The 21190-nt window shown below is 40.5% G+C and overlaps 3 protein-coding genes across 3 annotated transcripts in view; all 3 read left to right on the forward strand.

The window, feature by feature from the left end:
* The first annotated feature begins 1389 nt into the window (after positions 1-1389).
* Positions 1390-7558, forward strand: haus8 (HAUS augmin like complex subunit 8). The gene is made up of 10 exons (XM_068319884.1): positions 1390-1468; positions 1895-1959; positions 2268-2329; positions 3107-3233; positions 3499-3606; positions 3694-3797; positions 5951-6109; positions 6501-6642; positions 6922-7063; positions 7283-7558. Exons 1-10 carry the CDS (start codon positions 1404-1406, stop codon positions 7407-7409), a joined length of 1101 nt encoding a protein of 366 aa, XP_068175985.1. The 5' UTR covers positions 1390-1403; the 3' UTR covers positions 7410-7558.
* Positions 7559-8573: 1015 nt separating this feature from the next.
* sac3d1 (SAC3 domain containing 1) lies at positions 8574-12619 on the forward strand. Its single transcript, XM_068319664.1, has 4 exons — positions 8574-8649; positions 9346-9763; positions 11250-11532; positions 11756-12619. Exons 1-4 carry the CDS (start codon positions 8585-8587, stop codon positions 12220-12222), a joined length of 1233 nt encoding a protein of 410 aa, XP_068175765.1. The 5' UTR covers positions 8574-8584; the 3' UTR covers positions 12223-12619.
* A 179-nt stretch (positions 12620-12798) lies between these two features.
* cpamd8 (C3 and PZP like alpha-2-macroglobulin domain containing 8) overlaps positions 12799-21190 on the forward strand; it is a 50480-nt gene continuing 42088 nt past the window's right edge. The window contains exons 1-14 of the mRNA XM_068319735.1: positions 12799-13549; positions 15518-15669; positions 16135-16157; positions 16758-16923; positions 17199-17251; positions 17759-17776; positions 18445-18499; positions 18763-18876; positions 19199-19283; positions 19389-19497; positions 19697-19924; positions 20404-20574; positions 20672-20800; positions 20972-21170. Of these exons, the coding sequence (XP_068175836.1) occupies positions 13464-13549; positions 15518-15669; positions 16135-16157; positions 16758-16923; positions 17199-17251; positions 17759-17776; positions 18445-18499; positions 18763-18876; positions 19199-19283; positions 19389-19497; positions 19697-19924; positions 20404-20574; positions 20672-20800; positions 20972-21170 (1588 nt within the window). The 5' untranslated portion in view covers positions 12799-13463. The remainder of the gene's footprint in view (positions 13550-15517; positions 15670-16134; positions 16158-16757; positions 16924-17198; positions 17252-17758; positions 17777-18444; positions 18500-18762; positions 18877-19198; positions 19284-19388; positions 19498-19696; positions 19925-20403; positions 20575-20671; positions 20801-20971; positions 21171-21190) is intronic.

A 21190-nucleotide genomic window follows, 5' to 3' on the forward strand; every position in this document is an offset into this window, starting at 1 on the left:
TTTGAAAAAAAAAAAGAAGTTACTCTTAAGCATGAAGAGGCTGAAGTTCTCAAAACAATGACACATGTTGTATGAACTCAACATGAGGGGAACATTTTTCATTCTGAATACGTGACCAGTCCTCTGAGAGATCCATTTCCACTGGGAAGGCTGGACAGCTGCAAGAAAATCCTAGACAGTTGAAGCTGAGGTCCAAAAAACCAAATTAATTCTCTAACCTTATGATTTTACTTCTGTGCCAAGAACTTATGCCAATTAGAGAGTATGCCAGCACACTCTCTAATAACAAGAGAGTGTGCTGGCATACTTTGTTTGCTCATCCATCTAAAATAATAGTGAAGACACTAATTGTTTCTTTTGTTCAGACTTTGTGAAGGAAGATGTGCTGATGGGATGAAGGTGCTCTTGTTTCATCAGTTTTTAAAACCTCTGCATGTCCATCTGTAGGTGTGGAGCACAGAACGGTGACACCAGAAGAGGTCAGGGCTACCCTCTTTAATTCTAACCTTTTCTTTTCTTTGCAAGGTAAAATCTTTCATACACAAAAAGCTGTGCATTGCCAAAAATATTAGTTTATTCGTCTAATGCTAAAGCTACGCATAGTGCAAAATCCGGTGAATGTGTATCCCACGCTAATATAACAGCTTCTTGAGTTAATTGTTTTCTAGTTCATGTGTTTCTATTCCATCTAGAAATATTACAGACATAATATCCATAACTATAACCCTATTTAAAGCGCTTTTTATGCTGGTTGTTCTGCTGTGAAAGAAAAACAGAGGGCCTGGTTATATTGCTAAGACATCCAGTATAAACAATATAACTGGGTCCTCTGGTTATTTTGCTAATACTAGACTTAAAAGTCATTCACCACCATAGATTCTATGTAAGATCAGCACATCAGAGTTAACAGCTTTACAATATAAATCAATAAATAAATCAACACACACATTTTCTTCACTCTGGTGCAATCCCAGCAAAAAGCATAATTCCATGAGCTCCATTTATTGGACTGAAGATTTCATTAGCTTTATTTTGTGTCTAAGTATTAATTGACATGTGAATTACTCAACATTATTTAGTATTGCAGTATTGTAGATGGTAGAAAAAAATAGTGAATACAAGGAATAACAAAGCAGCTAAGAGCCTTTTGTTAAGTCGTGGAAAAAAGCTGATAACGATTAATGTGTTAAGCTACAGAGACGCGGTTGGTATCTATGAATTTATTAAGAGCACCAACATTATTTAGTCTCATAACTCTCCGACTCCAGTTGTGATTAGCGGAAACATTCATTTCCTGTGCAATCTGCTTTCACCATAAACAGAAGGAAGGCGGAACGAATGTTTTTTCCCTTGTTTCTACCGGTTTGTAATACAGTCGCGCAGGCGGGTTGCTTCAAAACATCATGGCGTCCAGGCGAATATCAGCGGTACCAAGTCTGTCTAAAAATGTTTCCACAGACGCCAAAAGGTAGTACAGTAGAGTATTTGTCATATTTTTTTTCCATTTAAGACGAAAATGATGCATTTTGCAGATTTTATGCATTTTATATTGGGAGCGATTCAGACAAAAAGGCTTTATTTAACCCGTTATAACTTGTGTGACGTTAGCTTCATTTTTCACACTTCACACATTTTTCACACTTTTTCACACTGGGCCAGATATGAAGCTCAGCAGGCAACAGAAGAAAGCAAACGAACATGCTCATTATGTTATTGTGAATTGTAGCGTGGATGGTACTGTGATATCCACGACACGGAAGGGTTGTTATAGTACATTGATTCTAATTACACTGATTTTATGAAGGAGTTTAGTTTTCTGTTAACACATTTCTAAAGTAAGATAAAGTTCTTTTTTCCAAATGCATGAATTAGATGTGGTTATGTTTATGTACAGCTCCAAAGGTGGAAGCGCTGCTAATAAAGGCAACAACAGCGGAGCCGGAAAGAAAAATGTCAAATGTAGGTATTCATAAAAGTTCACGAAGCATGCAAGTTTTACCGGTGTCACTTGTTAAAACAAGACATAAACCTACCTTTACAAAGTTATTTTTACTTTTAATTGTTTTTACTGCCACCCTCAAAACTGCATTATTAATATCTAATTGCACAACTGGCCTTTTAGGACCGATGTATAATTGATATTTTCTTGTCATCACACATTTGTCTGTGTATCTGGTAATGTTGATAAGATTCATTTGAAAGCTTTATTATTTCTATCTGTTTGTTTATGTGTTCATTCATTTTTACTTCTTTTCATGTACATTTAGCAAGTGGAACTATTGTGAAGTCTCGATATATGCAGGCTGCTGAGAAGACGTCCCTTTCAAAGGTAACGCTGTTTCATCAGATGTGGTACAAAGCTGTCAATAGTTTTTGAAAGTGTTCAGGTGATGACTTAAAGAATAAATATTTTCTTGTTAGGTTGTTTTAATGGCCAGTTTGGCTCTTTGGAGTGTGACTGTGCCCAACATTGAGTTGCAATTTCTATATATACCGTATTGGCCCGAATAAAGACGGTGTTTTTTGTATTGAAATAAGACTGAAAAAGTGGATTCGTCTTACATTCAGGGTCTAGACATTGTACCCATTCACAACGCTAGATGGGGCCAGATATCTTTAAAGCGAATGCTGAACTTAACTCCCCAGGCCAAAGTGAACCCCTGTCACGAAGAAGAAAAATAAAAATAATGGTAGCCCGAAGAAGAAAAATAAAAAATAGCGGTAAGAAAGAAAAGAGAACAAAATAAGAGAAGAGAAACAAAATGGAGAAATGTAGCGACAATCTGGAGAAAAGTGGGTCGAAGATCGGCCAGGTTAACCGGCAGCTGAGGAGAAGTTATGATGCAAACTTCAAGATGATGGTGATAAATGAGGCAGAGTCTTCTAATTAAATTTGGTGTTCAAAATTTTTTTTTTCAAACTTGAGTCTTGAAAAAGAGGGGGTTGTCTTAATCAGGGTCATCTTATATTCGGGCCAATACGGTAGTTGGGACTAGGAAATATTGTCTGAACCTTCCAAATTAGGTGTCTGAATTTCTTTCTATTTGTTGCTGGGAAACTTGAGTTTTACATTTGTATCTAATTATAGTCTTGTAACTTTTAACAGAGTAATTCACTGTCCAATGAGTCTGTTGTTGTGCCGCCAAGGCCGTCCTCACCTAAAGCCGTCAGTGTCAAACCAAAGGTGGGAACTCCACCGAGACGGTCAATGGCTCCACAGGCTATACCAGCGTGTAAGTACTTAGAAATGATTGTTTATGATCAATGAATGAATAAGTTCCTGTTTAAATAATGACTTTCTTTCAGTTACTGTAAATAGTTTACCTGCTTTTACGGAGGTCTTTATAGTTCCAGTTAACTTCATACAATATTGTTATCAAATGTACAAAAAATCTTTTAATAATGCTCATTACCCCCTAGTTTTGGTTAAGTCTGTAGTATTATAAAATTGAGATCCTTAAATAAACTATCCATATTTTCATAACTTCTCTCAAGCAGCATCATCACGACAAACTGAACCATCATTTCTTGGAAAAAGTGTTCTGCAGTCCACATTCTCAGATGGGCACCACTTTCGACCAGATTTTGATATTTCAGTCATTAAGGGTAAATCGGTTCAACCCCATAAAATACTGGAAGTTATTTTGAAACTGACTTGTCCTTCAACGTCTTTGTTTTTAATCTGTATTTAAGATAAAACATTGATTGAAAATGCAGCTGAACCTGAGAGAAATCCAGAGAATGAGAAGAGGCATGTAGAGATGCAAACATTCCAATTGGCTTACCTCACAGCTAAGGTAAGTCTTCCCGTGTTTCTGAAATTTTTTTTGCATTCATTCATTTTCCAACCCGCTTAATCCGCTAACGCAGGTCGCGGGGTAGCCAGCGCCTATCCTGGCAGTCTCAGGGCGTGAGGCGGGGGACACTCCGGGCACGACGCCAGTGTACCGCGGAGCCACATAGAAACAAACAAACAACCAGTCACACACACACACTCCTATGGTCAATTTGGGACCGGCCAATCAACCTGAAGCGCATGCTTTTGGAGGTGGGAGGAAGCCGGAGAACCCGGAGAGAACCCACGCAGACACGGGGAGAGCATGCGAACTCCGCACAGAGTGGGACTCGAACCCGGGTCCGCCGTGTTGTGAGGCAGCAGCGCTAACCACTGCGCCACCGTGCCGCCCTTTCTGAAATTTAAAAAAAACAAACTGTTTCAATACGATGTGCAGTGATTTAAAAAAACAAGCAAACTTTAAAACCACTGCAAGATACAGTTGTGTTCAAAATAATAGCAGTCCAACATGAATAACCTGTTTTTGGTAGAAATTATACTACTGCATGGCAAATAATTTACCAGTTGCTGTAGTAGGGTCATAGAAAACCAACAGAGCCAACATTCATGGTATGTATGCTCCTGAGTCTGTATAATTGAATAATGAATTGAAGGGGCGTGTTCAAAAAAATAGCAGTGTGGAGTTCAGTTAGTGAAGTCATTCAATCTTTGAAAAAACAGGTGTCAATCAGGTGGCCTTTATTTAAGGATTAAGCCAGCACATGTTGCTCATGCATTTCTCTCTGAAAACCTGAGAAAAATGGGTCGTTCCAGATATTGTTCAGAAGAAAAACGTACTTTGAGTAAAATGTTGATTAATGAAGGGAAAACGTATAAAGAAGTGCAGAAAATGATGGGCTGCTCGGCCAAAATGATCTCCAATGCTTTAAAATGGAAAACAAAACCAGAGAGACGTGGAAGAAAATGGAAGACTACCATTCGAATGGATCGAAGAATAGCCAGAATGGTGAAAAGTCAGCCAATGATCAGCTTCAGGATGGTCAAAGACAGTCTGAAGTTACCTGTGAGTACTGTGACAATTAGAAGACGCCTGTCTGAAGCTAGTGTATCAGCAAGAAGCCCCCGATAAGTGCCACTGTTAAAAAAAAGACATGTGCTGAAGAGGATACAATTTGCCAAAGAACACATTGCCTGGCCAAAAGAGAAATGGAGAAACATTTTATGGACGGATGAGAGTAAGATTGTTCTCTTTGGGTCTAAGGGCCGCAGACAGTTTGTCAGACGACCCCCAAACACTGAATTCAAGCCACAGTACACTCTGAAGACAGTGAAGCATGGTGGTGCAAGCATCATGATATGGGGATGTTTCTCTTACTATGGTGTCAGGCGTATTAATCGCATACCAGGGATCATGGATCAGTTTGGATACATCAAAATACTTGAAGAGGTCATGTTGCCTTATGCTGAAGAGGAAATGCCCTTGAAATGGGTGTTTCAACAAGACAACAACCGCAAACACACCGGTAAGTGAGCAGCTTCTTGGTTCCAGACCAACAAAATTAAAGTCGTGGAGTGGCCAGCCCAATCCCTGGACCTTAATCCGATAGAAAACTTGTGGGGTGACATTAAAAATGCTGTTTGAGGCAAAACCAAGAAATGCAGAGGAATTGTGGAACGTTGTCACATCATCCTGGGCTGGAATACCTGTTCACAGATGCCAGAAGTTGGTCGACTCCATGCAACACAGATGTGAAGCGGTTCTCAGAAACAGTGGCTATACAACTAAATATTAGTTTAGTGATTCATAGGAATGCTGAATTCTGGATGTTTTTCAGTTTATACAGTAAATATTTGAGTTTGTAAAGTAAAATGCAGACACTGCTATTTTTTTGAACAGTCCAATGTTCATTTTTCTTAATTTTCTGTAAAGTAAAGAATTTATGCTTTTATTCTTCATGTTTTGATTTAGAATATAATGTGCAGTGTTCCCGATGCATGGAAATAAAAACCATTATAAGGATTTTGGGCTTTACTCAATTTTTTTAAGCAGACCATTATTTTGAATACAACTGTATGACTCAGTAACTTGTTCATCATCTCAGCAGAATCGCAAGCTGTCTTATCTGACTCCATCTTTTTGATGTTTAACGTCAGATGGAAAGCAATACTTCAAAGCTTAAGGCTGAGGCAGAGGCAAGGATCTTGCAGGTGATGGATGAAGAAGAGGCACTACACAATGAAGTGCAGGAGAAGAAGCACCGGTACCTCCTCATTGAGAAAGACAGGCTAATCAATGAGATGCTGGATTTGCAGGTTAGGAGGCCACTTTTTTGTCATATCAAATGGCCTGTTTTTAATACAGTAATTATTGTGTGCTTTAATTTTTATTGAGAAAAGGACAATAATTCCCTTATTTTTTCCTTTTTTAATTTTTCACCATTCTGATAAGAGAGATCAAACCAGCACGTCAGTAAATTAGAGCTGGAACTCAGGATGTGTCCTATGAAATTAAACTGTATAAGGCAGGATCATAACAAAAACTGAGACATGAATGTGTTGATTTATATTAAGGTGACATCACAGTAGCTGGTGAATAGGCGTTGAGAAACAGTATAAAACATGTAGTATTGTGAACAAAAGCTGACTGTTCATAAGATGATCAGTGCATGATTCTAATCCTACCCATCTTACCATTTCCCATCAGATCGCTGCTCTGACTCCGGTAGCAGAAGCTGCCAAGCAGTTCACAAAGGACTACACATCTTTTGCCACAGCTGTTGACGCCACCAGACATGAGCTGCCTGTCAAGAATTTCTACATTGATGGGGACAGAAGAGAGTTTCTAGGTTGTTTAGAAGTTAGATAAAAGAGATAAAATTAGACTAAGTCAATTGGTCGAGCATCGAAAAGTCACCAGGGCTGCCCCTGTTTGAATAAACTGATTGATTTAGTGATCAGCTTTCAGTGTTATCTCAGAAATGTTTATTTTGTAACAGTATTCTATGAGACTGACAAGCTATATAAAGTGATTGAATTCATTTTCTCTCATTTTGACAATTATTTGATACAAGTTATGATGAACATTATAAATTCTTACCAGTCTTATGTGTTTCCATTCTTTTTAGATAAAGCAGAGGCTTGTCTGAAGGAGAGTGAGAAGTTGCTGGTAGAGTGCACAGATGGGGATCATAGTGATAACAGCACTTCTCTTCAGTGCCTTTTGGATCTGAAAATGGCATCAAAGGATGTCAGTCAGCAGCTGTCGGGGTAGGTGCATGATATAGAGAAGTGCTGTATTAGAACTTGTAATGCTCCAAATACAAGGTCAGATTTTTTATATACATACTGTATCTCTGTTTTGTTCATTCCTTGACTTCATTGTGATAAAGTCTTTTCAAAGAAATAGGGATTTTATATTCATGTTGGTGAAACAAAATTGTTCCTTTAAATAAATGCACCCTAACACTTATGTTTTGGGTTTCCCAGGACATTTTCAGAGCTGGTAGAGCTGTTGTCGTTGGTCTCCTGCCAAGCAGTCCATATCCATCAATCCATGGAGGAAGAACAGCTTGGTGCTGCCAGAACCCATGAGCTCTACTGTCCCAAGAAGTGAAGTAATACCACCAGCATGAGATATACAGTACATGCACTTTGGATGCACCTCTGTCCCAAACTATTTGAAGTTTACACGTTAATGTACTATTCCTGTATTGTGTAATTTCTTTTCTGGTTCATTATGTTATAATTAAACATTGGATACTGCCTGATTTTCTCTCAAAGATGTTACATATGTAATAAAAATAATGAAATGTATGTTTCATTTCAATGAGAAGGTGCATTTTGGAAGAGGACAGTAGGCTATATTCAGCGTCAGTAGAGCAATAAATCTAAATGGAGATTCTGGGAAAAGTTAATGATGTGTTATGTAGATATTTACTGTATATGCCTATTCATATACATTAGCTAATATTGTGAACAAAGATGTATTTAGTTATCTAGTCGAGAAGTTTGAAGTCCACTTTTAAATACGCCTAGTTTGTGCCCACAATACTGTATTACAGATACTTCTGACAGAGAGCACAAAGGTAGGACAGTTTTAAGTGTAAACAAAAACAAAATGAAGTTAGTGTTTTGGTAGATAAAAACACAACATCACACTTCCCATTAATTATTTTATGTTTATGGGTTTACGGTCTGCAAAAGTAAAAAACACAACATCACACTTCCCATTAATTATTTTATGTTTATGGGTTTACGGTCTGCAAAAGTAAAAAATTCTGCTGCTGGTTAAGCTGTAGCGTTAATTACGACTACAGACTAATGTGATGAATGTGTGTCAATGTCTGGTTTGTATGGACTCAATTATATTGGTGGGTTGAGATAATTCACTAAATACACATTTGGGCTATTTCCCTTAATATTTGTAAAGGCCTTCTGTAACAAATATAATGTACATAAAATGTAAGTTATTTTAAATGTTTTAAACAAACACAGCCTGATGAAGTGAAAAAGATTCAGTAGTTAGTTATAATATGTGTAGTACAGAACAAATGTAAAACTTTATGCTGTATTATAATTCTACAACTAGAGCGTGTGGTGAGTACATTGTAATTAAAATTACACCAACATAAGGCTGGTAGCATCACATTAGTATATTATATTTATTTCTAGTAGGTATAACTTGAATAATGTAAGGTATTTGACAAATGCAGTACTGACTGAATCAGAAATACACAACGCGTCAAATTCCGGATGTGACGTCACACTAAAGTAAACCTACGTACTTTGATGGACGACTGTGGACAGTTGCACCGGTCTATTCGGATGAACCGGAGGAGACCGAATCGTCGTATGTGAGTATATGTAATTAGTTTATTAGACAAATTTAAACATTTAGTAGAAATTAACATCTGTAGTAAAAATCCTGACGTACGTTGACGAGGTGCGTTTTGGAATTTAGCTTTATCTTAGCTTCTCTGGTAGTAGCTAGCTTACTGTTTGGTTCAGCTAATGACAGCTATGGCTCCAACAAACAGTTTCCTACACCCAAGTATTAAAGTTATATTAGTTAAAATAACCTTTAGAAAGAATTTGTAAAAATGTTGTCGGTTTTCCATTTTAAAAAAGGAAGGCTAGCTTGTTTAAGAAAGGTCCAGGACCCTCATGTTTACTACCGGGAACCCCTGGCGTTGCCCACAAAAAAAAAGGCATCATTTAAAAAGTGTGTTATTAAATCCGTAGTCAACACTAAGAGAATGTGTGGCCATTTGGTTGTGCTTTAAATTACCTTTTATTTTCTAACCTCATATTAGGTGAGGGATTCTTGGACAAAATCTTACCAAATAACATCTGTGATCTCTCTCGCATCATCTTCAGGTGTTTTGAGTGAAATAAATAATAATATAAACACTCTACCTTGCAAGATAACTTCTCAAGTATTTGTTGTACAAAAAAAGTAAACTAGAACTGTCATGTCACTGAGGTCCCTCACACATATTCTTGTGTATCCTGTCCCTGAATCATCTAATTACCTGTTTCCCCTCAAGCAGCTCTCACTCTAAGGAGAGGAGGGACGCACCAGCAAATGAAGGCTGGGAACAGAGGAGTAAGGATGAGTGGCTCGACAAACACAAAGCACAAGAGATGGTTGAGGATGACGACAGGAAGCGGCAACAGAGAAAAGAAACAGTACCCAGAGGAGTCTGCCTAACCATGTGCCCAGCTAGCGAGCTGCGTGATCGTGAGGCGCAGAACCGCCTTCATCGTTTTGAGATGGTAACAGGAACAGAAAAAGATAAAAAGCCAAAGGGAGACCCCTTGCGTGCAGTCAAAGAGTATTCCAGACCAGCAGCTGGGAAGGACTCCACAAACCCTTGTGACCTCCGTCCATCTGGCGTGCTGCTGAAAACTGTTTGTTACCTTGTCGATGAGATTGTCGCCTCCCCTCATCTGCATCCGTGGACAGAGGCTGGTAACATTTAAACATCATTTTTTTCCAAGACACCCGGTTCTTGCTCCTGGTAATTAGAACTTTAGAGCTATAACGTGCCATTATTAGGCTCTCACACTGCGGTTCTTCAATGTCATATTGGATATATTTTGCCATAAATTACAGAACTTAGAAATTAATGAACATCTCAATTTCATGGGTTGGAATTAAGTTATCACACCATCAATAGATTTAAGTTCTCCTTTAAACAACACTGACAGAAAGTCAACCATGTGGGACGTATCTAAATCATGAAATTTTGAGTCAACAATACATCACTCTAACATTTTGTGCTTACTTCAATTTTCCCCTCAAATTGAGGTTAAAATCTTAATAGTATTTCTAAATTTTTTACAAGAGAAGACTTGTGTCTTTGACTAATTTAAATTCACCACCTGACATCACATGGGATCATAATCAGTGATTATGATCCCATGTGAAAGAGCATATACTGACCGACCATAATTGTCTATCTAGTGCGCATGTGTCAAACTCAAGACCTGTGAGCCAAATGTGGCCGGCCACATAATTTAATGCTTATGTGGCCCACGAGAATAATAAATAGGTGGCAGTGGCTCAGTGGTAAAGCGGGCGGTAGAGCAGGTCGTCCAATGTTCCAAGATCGGCAGTTTGATTCCCGTTCCCGCCCCCAAAAAAACCACCCAGAGGCGAGCTGACAGTGGGAGGTGTCAGCTCACCTCTGGAGCACTGCCGAAGCACCCTTGAGCAAGGCGGCATCCCCCTTTACAAGTTGCCCATGAAAGACCTGCCCGCCACTCTACCTCCCATTGCATGCATACAGGTCCCCTTATGTGTGTGTACGTGTGCTACATGGGGCCTGTACACACATGTATGCATGTGATTGAAGTGTTTCACTAACTAGAGTGTGCTCTTAATTTCTCTTCGGGGATCAGAATAGTATATAATTTTTTTTTTTTAAAAAAGGTAAAAGGTTTGCTTTGACAAAAAACTACATTTCCCACAATACAGTAATCAAGCCCATTTTAACTTTGACAAGAAACTTTTCAACAAAGTTAATGTCTTTTGTGTTTGATGTTATTTGTTTTTACTCACTTTTATAGTTCATTGGTGGACTTCTGTGAGTTTAATGACCTGACAAATTAAAAAGATTTATGTTGTAAGAACAACGAAGAAACATCTTTTCTGTGAAACTTTAATGTTTGTAACTTCATTAAGTAATTTAGAGTTATTTAACATGGAGGAGTAGTTACATTTATTTTATATGTTTTTGTTACATTTATAAGTTACATCTGGCCCTTTCAGGACAGCCATTATGATGTGGCCCGCGGTGAAAATGAGTTTTACATCCCTGATCTTGTGACTTCCCAGCTTTGCGTGCACGGTTAATGTTCAAGGGTGTATGCTGAATGTTATGAAAAATAATTCTAACTTTGATACCAACTCCACTCTTCCTGAAATTTACTCTCATTCTCTCACTTCCAGGTGTACAGCTTTGTGTTTGATCGTCTGCGTAGTGTAAAGCAGGACATGATCATCCAGAGGATGCCTGGATTGAACAGTGTGACCATTTTGGAAAGGACGGTGCGTTTCCTTATCTACGCCTCGTACCGGCTTTGTGGGGAGCCTCTGCGGCTGTACGACCCCTGTATCAATGACACACACCTACAGGAAAATCTGAGTCGACTGTTAGTTTGCTATGCAACTGAAACAGGGCCTCATCCCAACCAGGAAGAGTTCCAGGCTCTTGGGCTGCTGTACAACTTGGGTATGTTACATATTTTAGCAACGTAAAACTTTGAAAAAGTTTGTGCTACATGGAAATCCTCCTCTCAGACATAAAATTTAACTGTTGCATAAACAGGCTGTTAGTTCTACATTTTGTTTGTAACTCTTTTTGCTCTCATAACAAAGCCATGATTTTGATAGCAATTTTTATAAAAGAGTCCTTGGGCATGACTAGAATGATTTCTACTTCCTTTATCCCCCAGGTTCTGCTCGGGCCACGCAGCACATCACTCAGCTCCCTCAGCACCTCCGTTCCTCTCCTGCCATCACACTTGCTCTTTCCATTAACAGAGCTTTTCTGGAGCGCAACCCTGTGTGTTTGCTAAGACTGGCACAGCGGTTGAACTTCCTGCAGAGTTGTGCTCTTCACCGTCACCTGGTGCCTTGTCGTCGAGATCTGCTGCTCTTATACAGCCACGGATACAGCAGTCGCAACTGCCGCTTCCCTCTGGACAGGCTGGCTCAGCTCTTATCCTTAGACACATCGCTCACAGCCCAACTGTGTCAGGCGTATGGACTGGAGGTTAGGCAGGATGACAACGTTGTTTTCTCCAAGGCTTCTTTCACTGAGCCTGAACAAGGGAAACTGCACTGTAACATGTATCACAACATAGTGGCTGAGAAACAGAGGGACTTCTCCATCGGGAACGTCATTCATGGTCATTCCTGACCTTTTAATAATTTGTAATGAAATGCTTTATTGGTGTTGGTTCGTATGGATATTGTATGTTTTCTCCTGCAGACTCACAAAGAAACTGGATTTAAAGTCGTATGAAAGTAAAGAATGTCAATAATAACCTTGAAACCAGTGTTTTTAATTTCTACATGTTGCCATGAGGAAAGGGATGTTTACTGACTTGGTGGTACCAGGATCAAACTATCCTCATCATTGGTTCAAAGGCTCAGAAAGAGAAATTTAATCTCAAACTAAACACACTTGGACTCAAACCAAGCAAACAAGCTAAACATTTGAAAATAATTTAACACTCTGATATTAATTCAAAAAATGTATTAATGTGTGATCAGTTGTCCTTATGTGTGCCGTGTCTTCAAAAATTGTAAATACATTTTCCATGAAAAAGTGTTGACTGGTTTTTTTCTATGTACTGCACCTAGACGCGTTCACCACTAGACGGCAGCAGAAAGCCGTGGAGGACCTCATTGCACTAACAACAATAATAAGTACGACGTGCAGAAAAGAATGCTTCACGTGTTTCCTTTAATATTCTTTTTTACACTTTAAAAAAAAAAATCCAGTTTAGTGGCTTTTCAGTGATTCCCATCAGCAGAGCAGCAGTGGTGAATGTTGGAGGCTAACAGCTGAGATCAGAAGACTGAGTGGCTCAGGTAGTGTGTGTCAGTGGATCCACGGGCTCCTGACTGCGTGGGGAGTCCAGCTCTTGGCCAGCAGTGAGAGGAGGCATTGAAGTGAGTGGAGCGCAGCCCGACGCCGAGGAGTGGAACCAGACCCACAGACTGGGACGGGATCACTGGGAACACTGGAGGAAGCAATAGATTTTACATGTCAAAAATTTCTTGACTGTGACATTTCTGCTCGCTGAAGTGGGAGGACGCTTTCAATTTGTAATGCTGAAATATGAGAGAACGGAACCGGGGCGGGTGAAGGCACATGGGAGAGGACTGACCGTGTACTCCAGGCACTAAAAAAAAAAACAACAACAAAAAAAAAAAATCATTTGGAAGTGGATTTGACGAAGTGGGATGATTTCAAAAAAGTTGATCTTTCATTTTGGACGAAGCTCCGCACACCTCTAACTCAATGGAGAGATAGACTGAGAGCGCCGAATTGAGAGAGTGTGAAAAGTTTCATTTAAAGGTTTTATTCCAGCTGGAAGATCTTTCAGAGGGAAAAGCCGATAATCAACAATTATCTCGGTTACCGAGACCAAGATGTTTCGGTGGTCTCTGACAGCTTTGGGTCTTTCTTGGACTTTGTTTCTCTGCGGCGTGAGCAGAGCTGCTCCTCATGACAGACAGTAAGTAAAAGCCCAGTGTGTGTGTGTGTGTGTGTGTGTGTGTGTGTGTGTGTGTGTGTGTGTGTGTGTATGTGTGTGTGTCTGTATGTGTGTGTCTGTGTGTGTCTGTATGTGTGTGTGTGTGTGTGTGTGTGTGTGTGTGTGTGTGTGTGTGTGTGTGTGTGTGTGTGTGTGTGTGTGTGTGTCGTCTTCAGTGTGTGTGTCTGTGTGTGTCTGTGTGTGTGTGTGTGTGTGTGTGTGTGTGTGTGTCTGTGTCTGTGTGTGTGTCTGTGTGTGTCTGTATGTGTGTGTGTGTGTGTGTGTGTGTGTGTCGTCTTCAGCGTGTGTTGATGTGCGTTAACCTCACAGTAACCATAATACTGATAGAGATCTGTAACACACACACACACACGCACGCATGCACGCGCACGCACACACACACACACACACACACACACACACACACACACACACTATTATCTCATTCACTGGTGGGTTTCTGGACCTGGGAGGGATTGCACAATGTGGGCTTTTTGTTTTGGCATTAAAATGAAGGAAAATCCACGCTCTTGTTTTGGTCTCATCCCTCCTGATGGAGGTAGAAGAGTGAAGACTGACTTCTGTCTATTTGATGCCATCGATGCCATCACTTGAATCCTGGCTCTAAGAAATGCCTCATTAATAACAGGTTGTAAACATTTCCACCGGGTTGTCCGGATGGTTAGAATGTAGTTTTATGTAGTGAATTAACCAAAATTACTTTTTCCTCATAGGAACTTAAATATAGCTTGTAGCTGCTGATTGTGGAATTTTGCCAAAAAACAAAAAGGTGAACAATATAAAACCATGTGACTAAACTTCACCTACAAAAGAGAACGTAAATCCCTATCAGGCACTGAGCAGCTCTAATCTGAGGACAAAAGTTGGCCCAAAACAAAGAGAACTTTAGTACATGAGACCATGTGACTGAAATAAGCGTGCTCTCCACTGCCTGATCCAAACTCTTCCAAGAGCTGGTTAAACTCACTGTAGATCAAACGCACAGACTCAATTTCCTCGCATTATCTTCCGTCTCTCAAATCCTTATTTTGTGGGGGGATTTTCTCATGACTTTCTCTCTCAGGAGCTGCACTTGCCTTTGGCAGTAATGCCCTAGTGCTGTAATACCAACCACCTGATCCATCCATCAGAAGTGCAATTGGGTTGATGCTCAGAGCTTTGCTCACTCCTAATTTATGTGATCATCATTTAAATTCTTCACAGGCTTGGGTTGGAGTGACTGGAGCTGACAGATATACAGACTATTGTTCCATGTACTGTCTGCCACATGGGGGGATGATTCTTTGTTATAGCCTCCCAGGGCCTGTTTGCATATTCTCTCTTCCAAATAAAACTTAAATTGGCTTTTCCTCCCGACCACCGATCAGCATCAAAGAATGACCTTTGCTCTGTGACTTCAGCGACAGTCTCCTTCTCTTTTAAATGTCAGTGACTGGGTGGAATCTCAGTCGTTATTTTTCAAAACAGACTCCAAGCATCTGTCAGAGGTGCCAGACCACCCAAAGAGAACACTAGTGCAGAAAGCTCATTGGCTGATAGGTATTGTGTCCCTGGTAACCGTTTCAATTAAACCTGATCCCGCTGTACAGATCCAAGTGGAATGTCCCTGTTTTTATGTGTGTGTTTAGTTGTGTGCAAACACACGTACAAACAGGGAAGAGAAATATGATATGATATGCCTTGTTCCTGCAAAATACTGATGAAAATAAGTTTATTCAGACATGTTGAATAGGAAGCTGTGTGTGCGTGATACCTTTGGTTTGTTTCATGCATCATGTGTTAACTTCTTCAGTCCTTGTGTCTCTCTGATGTGTAATCCTCTACTCATCCTCTCCTCCCTCTGTTTTGCAATTTTGACTTCATCTCCCACTTTGTGTAACCTTGTGTCCCCCACCCCCCAACCATCCTTCCCACTGTCTCTCCTTTCAGGGGCTATTTGGTGGCAGCCCCCTCGGTGTTTCGAGCGGGCGTACAGGAGAACGTGAGCGTCACCATCTTCAATGCGAAAGCGGAGACACGCGTCCAGGTCCAGCTGTCCGTGAAGGGGCAGACGGTCGCCCATGGCCACGGATCAGTGCTTGGTGAGAACATATTCTGTGGATGGTGTGGAGAATGGAGGGAAAGCTTGTGCTGACAAGTCGAGCTGTAAAACTCCCCCCCCCCCACTTTTTATGTGATTTATTGGGAAGATGTTGAGATCACAGAGGTGGGCAAAAAAAACCCAGTCATTGAAGAAGACACACAACCCAAGCGTGATTGTCATCTGATCTCGCTGTGCCCTCCAGACCAGCTATGCTTCTCATAGACATCATCTTTGATTTGAGGCATCGGTTCAGCCCACCCCACCAGCCACTTAGTGTATACAGTGTGTGATTTGTTTGACAGCACCATTAATAGATTGTGCTCAGAGTGGCATGGAGACAGACTGCAGCTGGATTTCCTGTGAACACCTTCAGGCAAACTCAAGCAGCTCTCATACCTACTGTATATAAGCAGCATTATACAGACATTCATATGTACTTAAAATGTCATTGTTTCTATTTTAGACAAAGGCTCCATCAAACTAAAGGTGAGTCTACAACTGTTAAATCAGGTTGAATTTATTTTCTAATCATACTCGTATATTTTCATGCACGCTGCTTGCCAGATATGTTTTCGAGTGCACGCCGCTGTTTAGCGCTGACAGCTGCACAGTAGTGAGATCCTCTGGTCCGTTGTGGGCACATTCCCCAGGCAACATGCAAATCAACACTAACATTATTTGTGCATGCAACATCTGTCTCTGCTCATTCATTGGGAATAAGGTAACAGCCTCAATATAATATGCAACAGCTGTTGACGTGCATGTATGGTCTGCCGCCCCCGCAGGCTGGAAAAGATCAATGTAGTATACACAACTCGATTCTTCCACCCTCTCCCTCCCCTCCCTGTAACCTCCACCCTCATTCTCATGTAATACAGTCATGTGTCGTGCGCTGTATTATAGCTTGGCATCTTCCTCTGGTGTTAAATGCACTTCTTTTTTTAATTATTTTTATGCTTTTGATTCACAAAAAGTTTAATTAAGATGAATACATTTCAATTATATAAAATACAATTTACTTTGCCCGAATCCTGCTCACCCATGTGTTTGCTTTGGTGTGTGTGTTTTCTGTGTATTTGCCACCAGGTTCCCACTGGGCTGAGAGGCCAGGCTCATTTGAAGGTGTGGGGGAATCGTCACCTCACAGAAGGAGGCTACATCTTCCACAACTACACCACCGTCACAGTGGAGAGCAAGGGCACCGCCGTCTTCATCCAGACGGACAAGCCTGTCTACAAACCCAAACATAAAGGTTTCCTCATAGAGCAGCTGTTAGTCAATCAGTTCATCACTGCACAGAAATGCTGAGAAGCAGCGCTCATGTTTAGGGACTCATTGTAGAATAAAGATGATGCGATCTGGATCCTAGTATCAAAGCACATTCAGATATATAACATTTAATCCATTAACACAACAATTTATTTGTCATGATGTCCCGGAGACAAATATTTGTCAGCTTTAATCTTCGCCGGATGCAAACTTGCTACATTTAACAATTTTGTTTGTTTTTTTGGTTCTGCCTTGTAGTCCTCATCAACGTCTACACAGTCACCCCTGACCTGAGGCCAGTAAATGACAAGGTAATTCAAAACTCACCTAAGCCAGTAAAGCTGTGCCTCCCACATGTACACTTATAACAGCTTAAACCTAACACACCACTCACAGCAATCAGACCAGCAACAAGGAACTGGGTGATGGTCTTTAGGAAAAAATGTCCAAGATTCCATTAATCTTGTTTTCCTTATCACCCCAGAGATAGAACACCATAACATTTAGAACAAATACACCATTCCACCTCTAATTGCTGGAGTTGAGAGAGGAAACTTTGTCTCCCCTGCATGCAAAGTAATGTACGGTTACCTATTTACAGAAGCTGGAGTCATTTCTCTTGGAATGTCAGCAATGGCTCCAAATATGTTTGCAGCTACAAAGGTCTTTTTCTGGTACGGGGCAATGCTTTCACAGATGGGTGGTTGTTGGGAAGAGAGGTGCAGGGTCCTCTCTGGGCTGGAAAAGAATTCTGTCTGACTCATCATGTCTTATACTTGTCTTTCTTTTTTCTTTTTCTTTTTTCTTTTTTTTTGCAGATTGAGGCATATGTTTTGGTGAGTGGAGGCTGGCGGGACCACCCAAGGCACAGTGACAATTTTAGTTCCCAGCCTGGTTGGAGATTACAGAGCAGAAGTCAGGGCAGCTCACCTAGATAACAGGGTGCTGTGTGGAACAGCACAAGCATAAACAACATGAAAGGAACCTCTTCTGTTCACATATCTCCTCTTCTCTTGGTTGTGTTTTTATCAGCCCCCTCAGACACACACACACACACACACACATACACACACGGACACACGGTGTCTCCCTCTCTTCTTCTGACCTTCCTTATTTATTGTCTCTCTATCCAAATTGTGAGACATTTGTAGGGCAAATAACAAGCTGCTGTTTCATAAGAGACTCAGGAAAGCCAAAAACATGATTTATAGCTAACACACTCTGCTCCCCACATGCCCTCAGACACACCTAGTGGGGTTCTGTGTCCAACTATTCCACTTGACTACTTTTTTACCTGGAGCATATGTATCACCTGCGGAAAAAAGTTGTAAACGTATTTTATCAGTGGTCTGAAACAGGAGTCAGGTCTCTGAGTCAAGTTCAGTTCAAGGACTCAGTCCTGACTTATCAATAGCAATATCTGGTACTGTCTCAATGCAATAAAGATAACACACTAAGTTAAAGTTTAAAACTCAATTTCCTTAACTTTGATTTATACTTTTAGGATCCAAGAGGATCCAGGATGATCCAGTGGAAAGATCTGAAATCTGTCTGCTGTGGTGAGACACAACTTCTAGAATGTATTTGCATGTTTTCAGATTCTGAATTTTCATTTTGTTGCAGTGTTCCTCAAGTTAATATTACTCCAGTTATAAAGTATGTCATTAAGTAATAATGTTGAGCATGCACTGCAATTACATGCCTTCTTGTTTAATTTATGTTCTTTCCAGCTGTCATATCAGGAGTGTATGTGTCAGTACTTGTATGGTTAATCACGATCAGCAGCGTTTGAAGGTACTAACTGCTCTTCTCTGTCCTGCAGGCGTTGTAAATATGAGTTTCCCTCTGTCCGACCAGCCAGTGTTTGGCGAGTGGTTTGTCTTCGTGGAGGTGCAGGGCCACACCTATAACAAGTCATTTGAAGTGCAAAAATATGGTGAGGCTCTGCACATCCAAGACTGTGATATTTTCTTTTATATACAGTGCATTAGTCATTAAATTGCCTGTATTTCTTTTTTTATTTTAGTTGCTAGTAATAACATGTACAAATGCCATTCTATTCTTGGATTAAATGTAGCTTTTAAAACTCCATTAACATTTCCAAAATGAATTACGCTTCTTTGTGGAAAGCAGGTTGATAAGAAACGAGCATATTAATCTTCTTTGATTTTTATGAGACTCGCTCTTCAGTCGTGAGTAGATGTGGAAACGCACTGAAAACTAGAATATGTAACAGAAATTATTATTCTTAATCACAGTGATGCCCAAGTTTGAGTTGGTGATCGATCCACCACCCTACATACGTGATCTGAACTCATGTGAGCAAGCTTCTGTCAGGGCCAGGTAAGCTGGTTTAAACTGAGTAGATAGCACACCAGGAACAGGAACCATGATGCTTGGGTGAATATCATTAAATGAATGATAAATGTCTGATGTGTTATTGAACAGATACACCTTTGGGAAACCAGTGACGGGAAAGTTGACAGTGAATATGACGGTGAATGGAGTGGGCTACTACCGCCATGAGATGGGCCATCCTGTCATTAAAACCATGGAGGTCAGTTTAGTTATTCTGTGATACTGTGTGTGTATCAAAGGCTGGAACTGGCGTAACATGTTGATTGTGAGGGTAAATTTTGCCAACACTTCAAAACATTGTTATCCACGTACAGACATTGTTGATATTATTATGGGACATCTTAGCCCTAGCATTAGTATGGTGTTGCTGCACCAGATCACTCTTCTGCTGTTCCCAGATCAAAGGTTCTGCAAACTTCAGCCTGTGTGTGAAGGACATGATGCCCGGGGATGTAGCGGATCACTTCAGGGGCTCCGTCAGCATTTGGGCGTCAGTGACCAGCATAGATGGAAGCAGGCAAACCACGTTTGATGATTCAACGCCGGTCCACAAGCAGCTCATTGACATCAAGTACTCCAAGGACACACGTAAACAGTTCAAGCCCGGTCTGCCTTACAAAGGCAAGGTGAGACACTAAGTTGTAGCGTTTGACACTGTAGACACACAACGATGTTTTATGTTCTAATATTATCAGTTAATTTTGTGATAACACATTTCATAATATTGAAAGTGTCATCACTAAAAAACAAAAATCTCCAGTAAAAATGTGAAATAAAACAAAAATCCAGTGCTGCTAAAAAATCAACATTACTATGTGTTGGTTTGCATTAAGTGACTTTTCCTTCACCAGTGCTGTTAAAGTTAAAATGCTTTGCATTTTTGCATTGCTCAGACTTTATTTAATGGTAAATCATACTGGGTATCATTTTCAATTCTTACAGTAACATGTTGTAATTCTAACAACTTTATGAGATGCTATACTAAGGAAAACATATACGTCACGTTTGTCATCAGACAGTTGAAGACAAATCAGATTATCCTGGGTTCATATTTACCCTGTTGTCTGCTTTTGTCCCCTACGGTTCTTTAACCCTGTCCTTCCAGATTGAGGTGACGTACCCTGATGGAAGCCCAGCTGATGGGGTGAGGGTGCGGGTCAAGGCTGAGCTGACCACCAAAGACAACGTTTATACCAGTGAACTGATCTCCAAGGATGGCCAGGCAACCTTTGAGATCCCCTCCATCCCTACTGCCGCTCAGTATGTTTGGTTAGAGGTACGTCAGCATTATAGCAATAGTGGGATCTTCTCAGTACAGTATAACTCACAAAAACAAGTGTTTGGTTTATTTTTTGTTTGTTTGTTTGATGTAGACTAAGGTGACCACCATTGATGGGAAGACAGTAGGAGACCAGTACCTGCCCAGCTACCTGTCCATCAGTAGTTGGTACTCTCCCAGTAGGTGTCACATCCAGATTCAGAGTCCGAGTGCTCCGTTAAGGGTGAGCGCTGCTTCCTTGCGCTGCTTCCTTTCTGTCTTGATTTCCTCAAATAATCAGTCAACTGTGTTTATAGACTCATTTTGAACCTTTTTTTTTTTTCAAAAGAGCAATTTTTAATTATCACTATTAAGATATTAATGCCATCCAACCTGAATGTGTCTGGGAGAATAGGTTGGCCACGAAACAGAGGTTGCTCTCAAATCTACCTGTCCCTGCAACTTCACCCTGCACTACGAGGTGACCTCCAGGGGCAACATCGTCTTATCAGGGCAACAACTGGCCAACCTGACCGCCTCACATAGAGGAAAGAGAGCTACAGTCACCTTTGAAAAGAACATTCACACTACCCTTTTGCCTCCCTCTGCTTCTGGTTAGTATATTAATATCTCT

Source organism: Antennarius striatus, chromosome 7 (assembly GCF_040054535.1).
Source record: "Antennarius striatus isolate MH-2024 chromosome 7, ASM4005453v1, whole genome shotgun sequence".
Lineage (NCBI taxonomy): Eukaryota > Metazoa > Chordata > Actinopteri > Lophiiformes > Antennariidae > Antennarius > Antennarius striatus.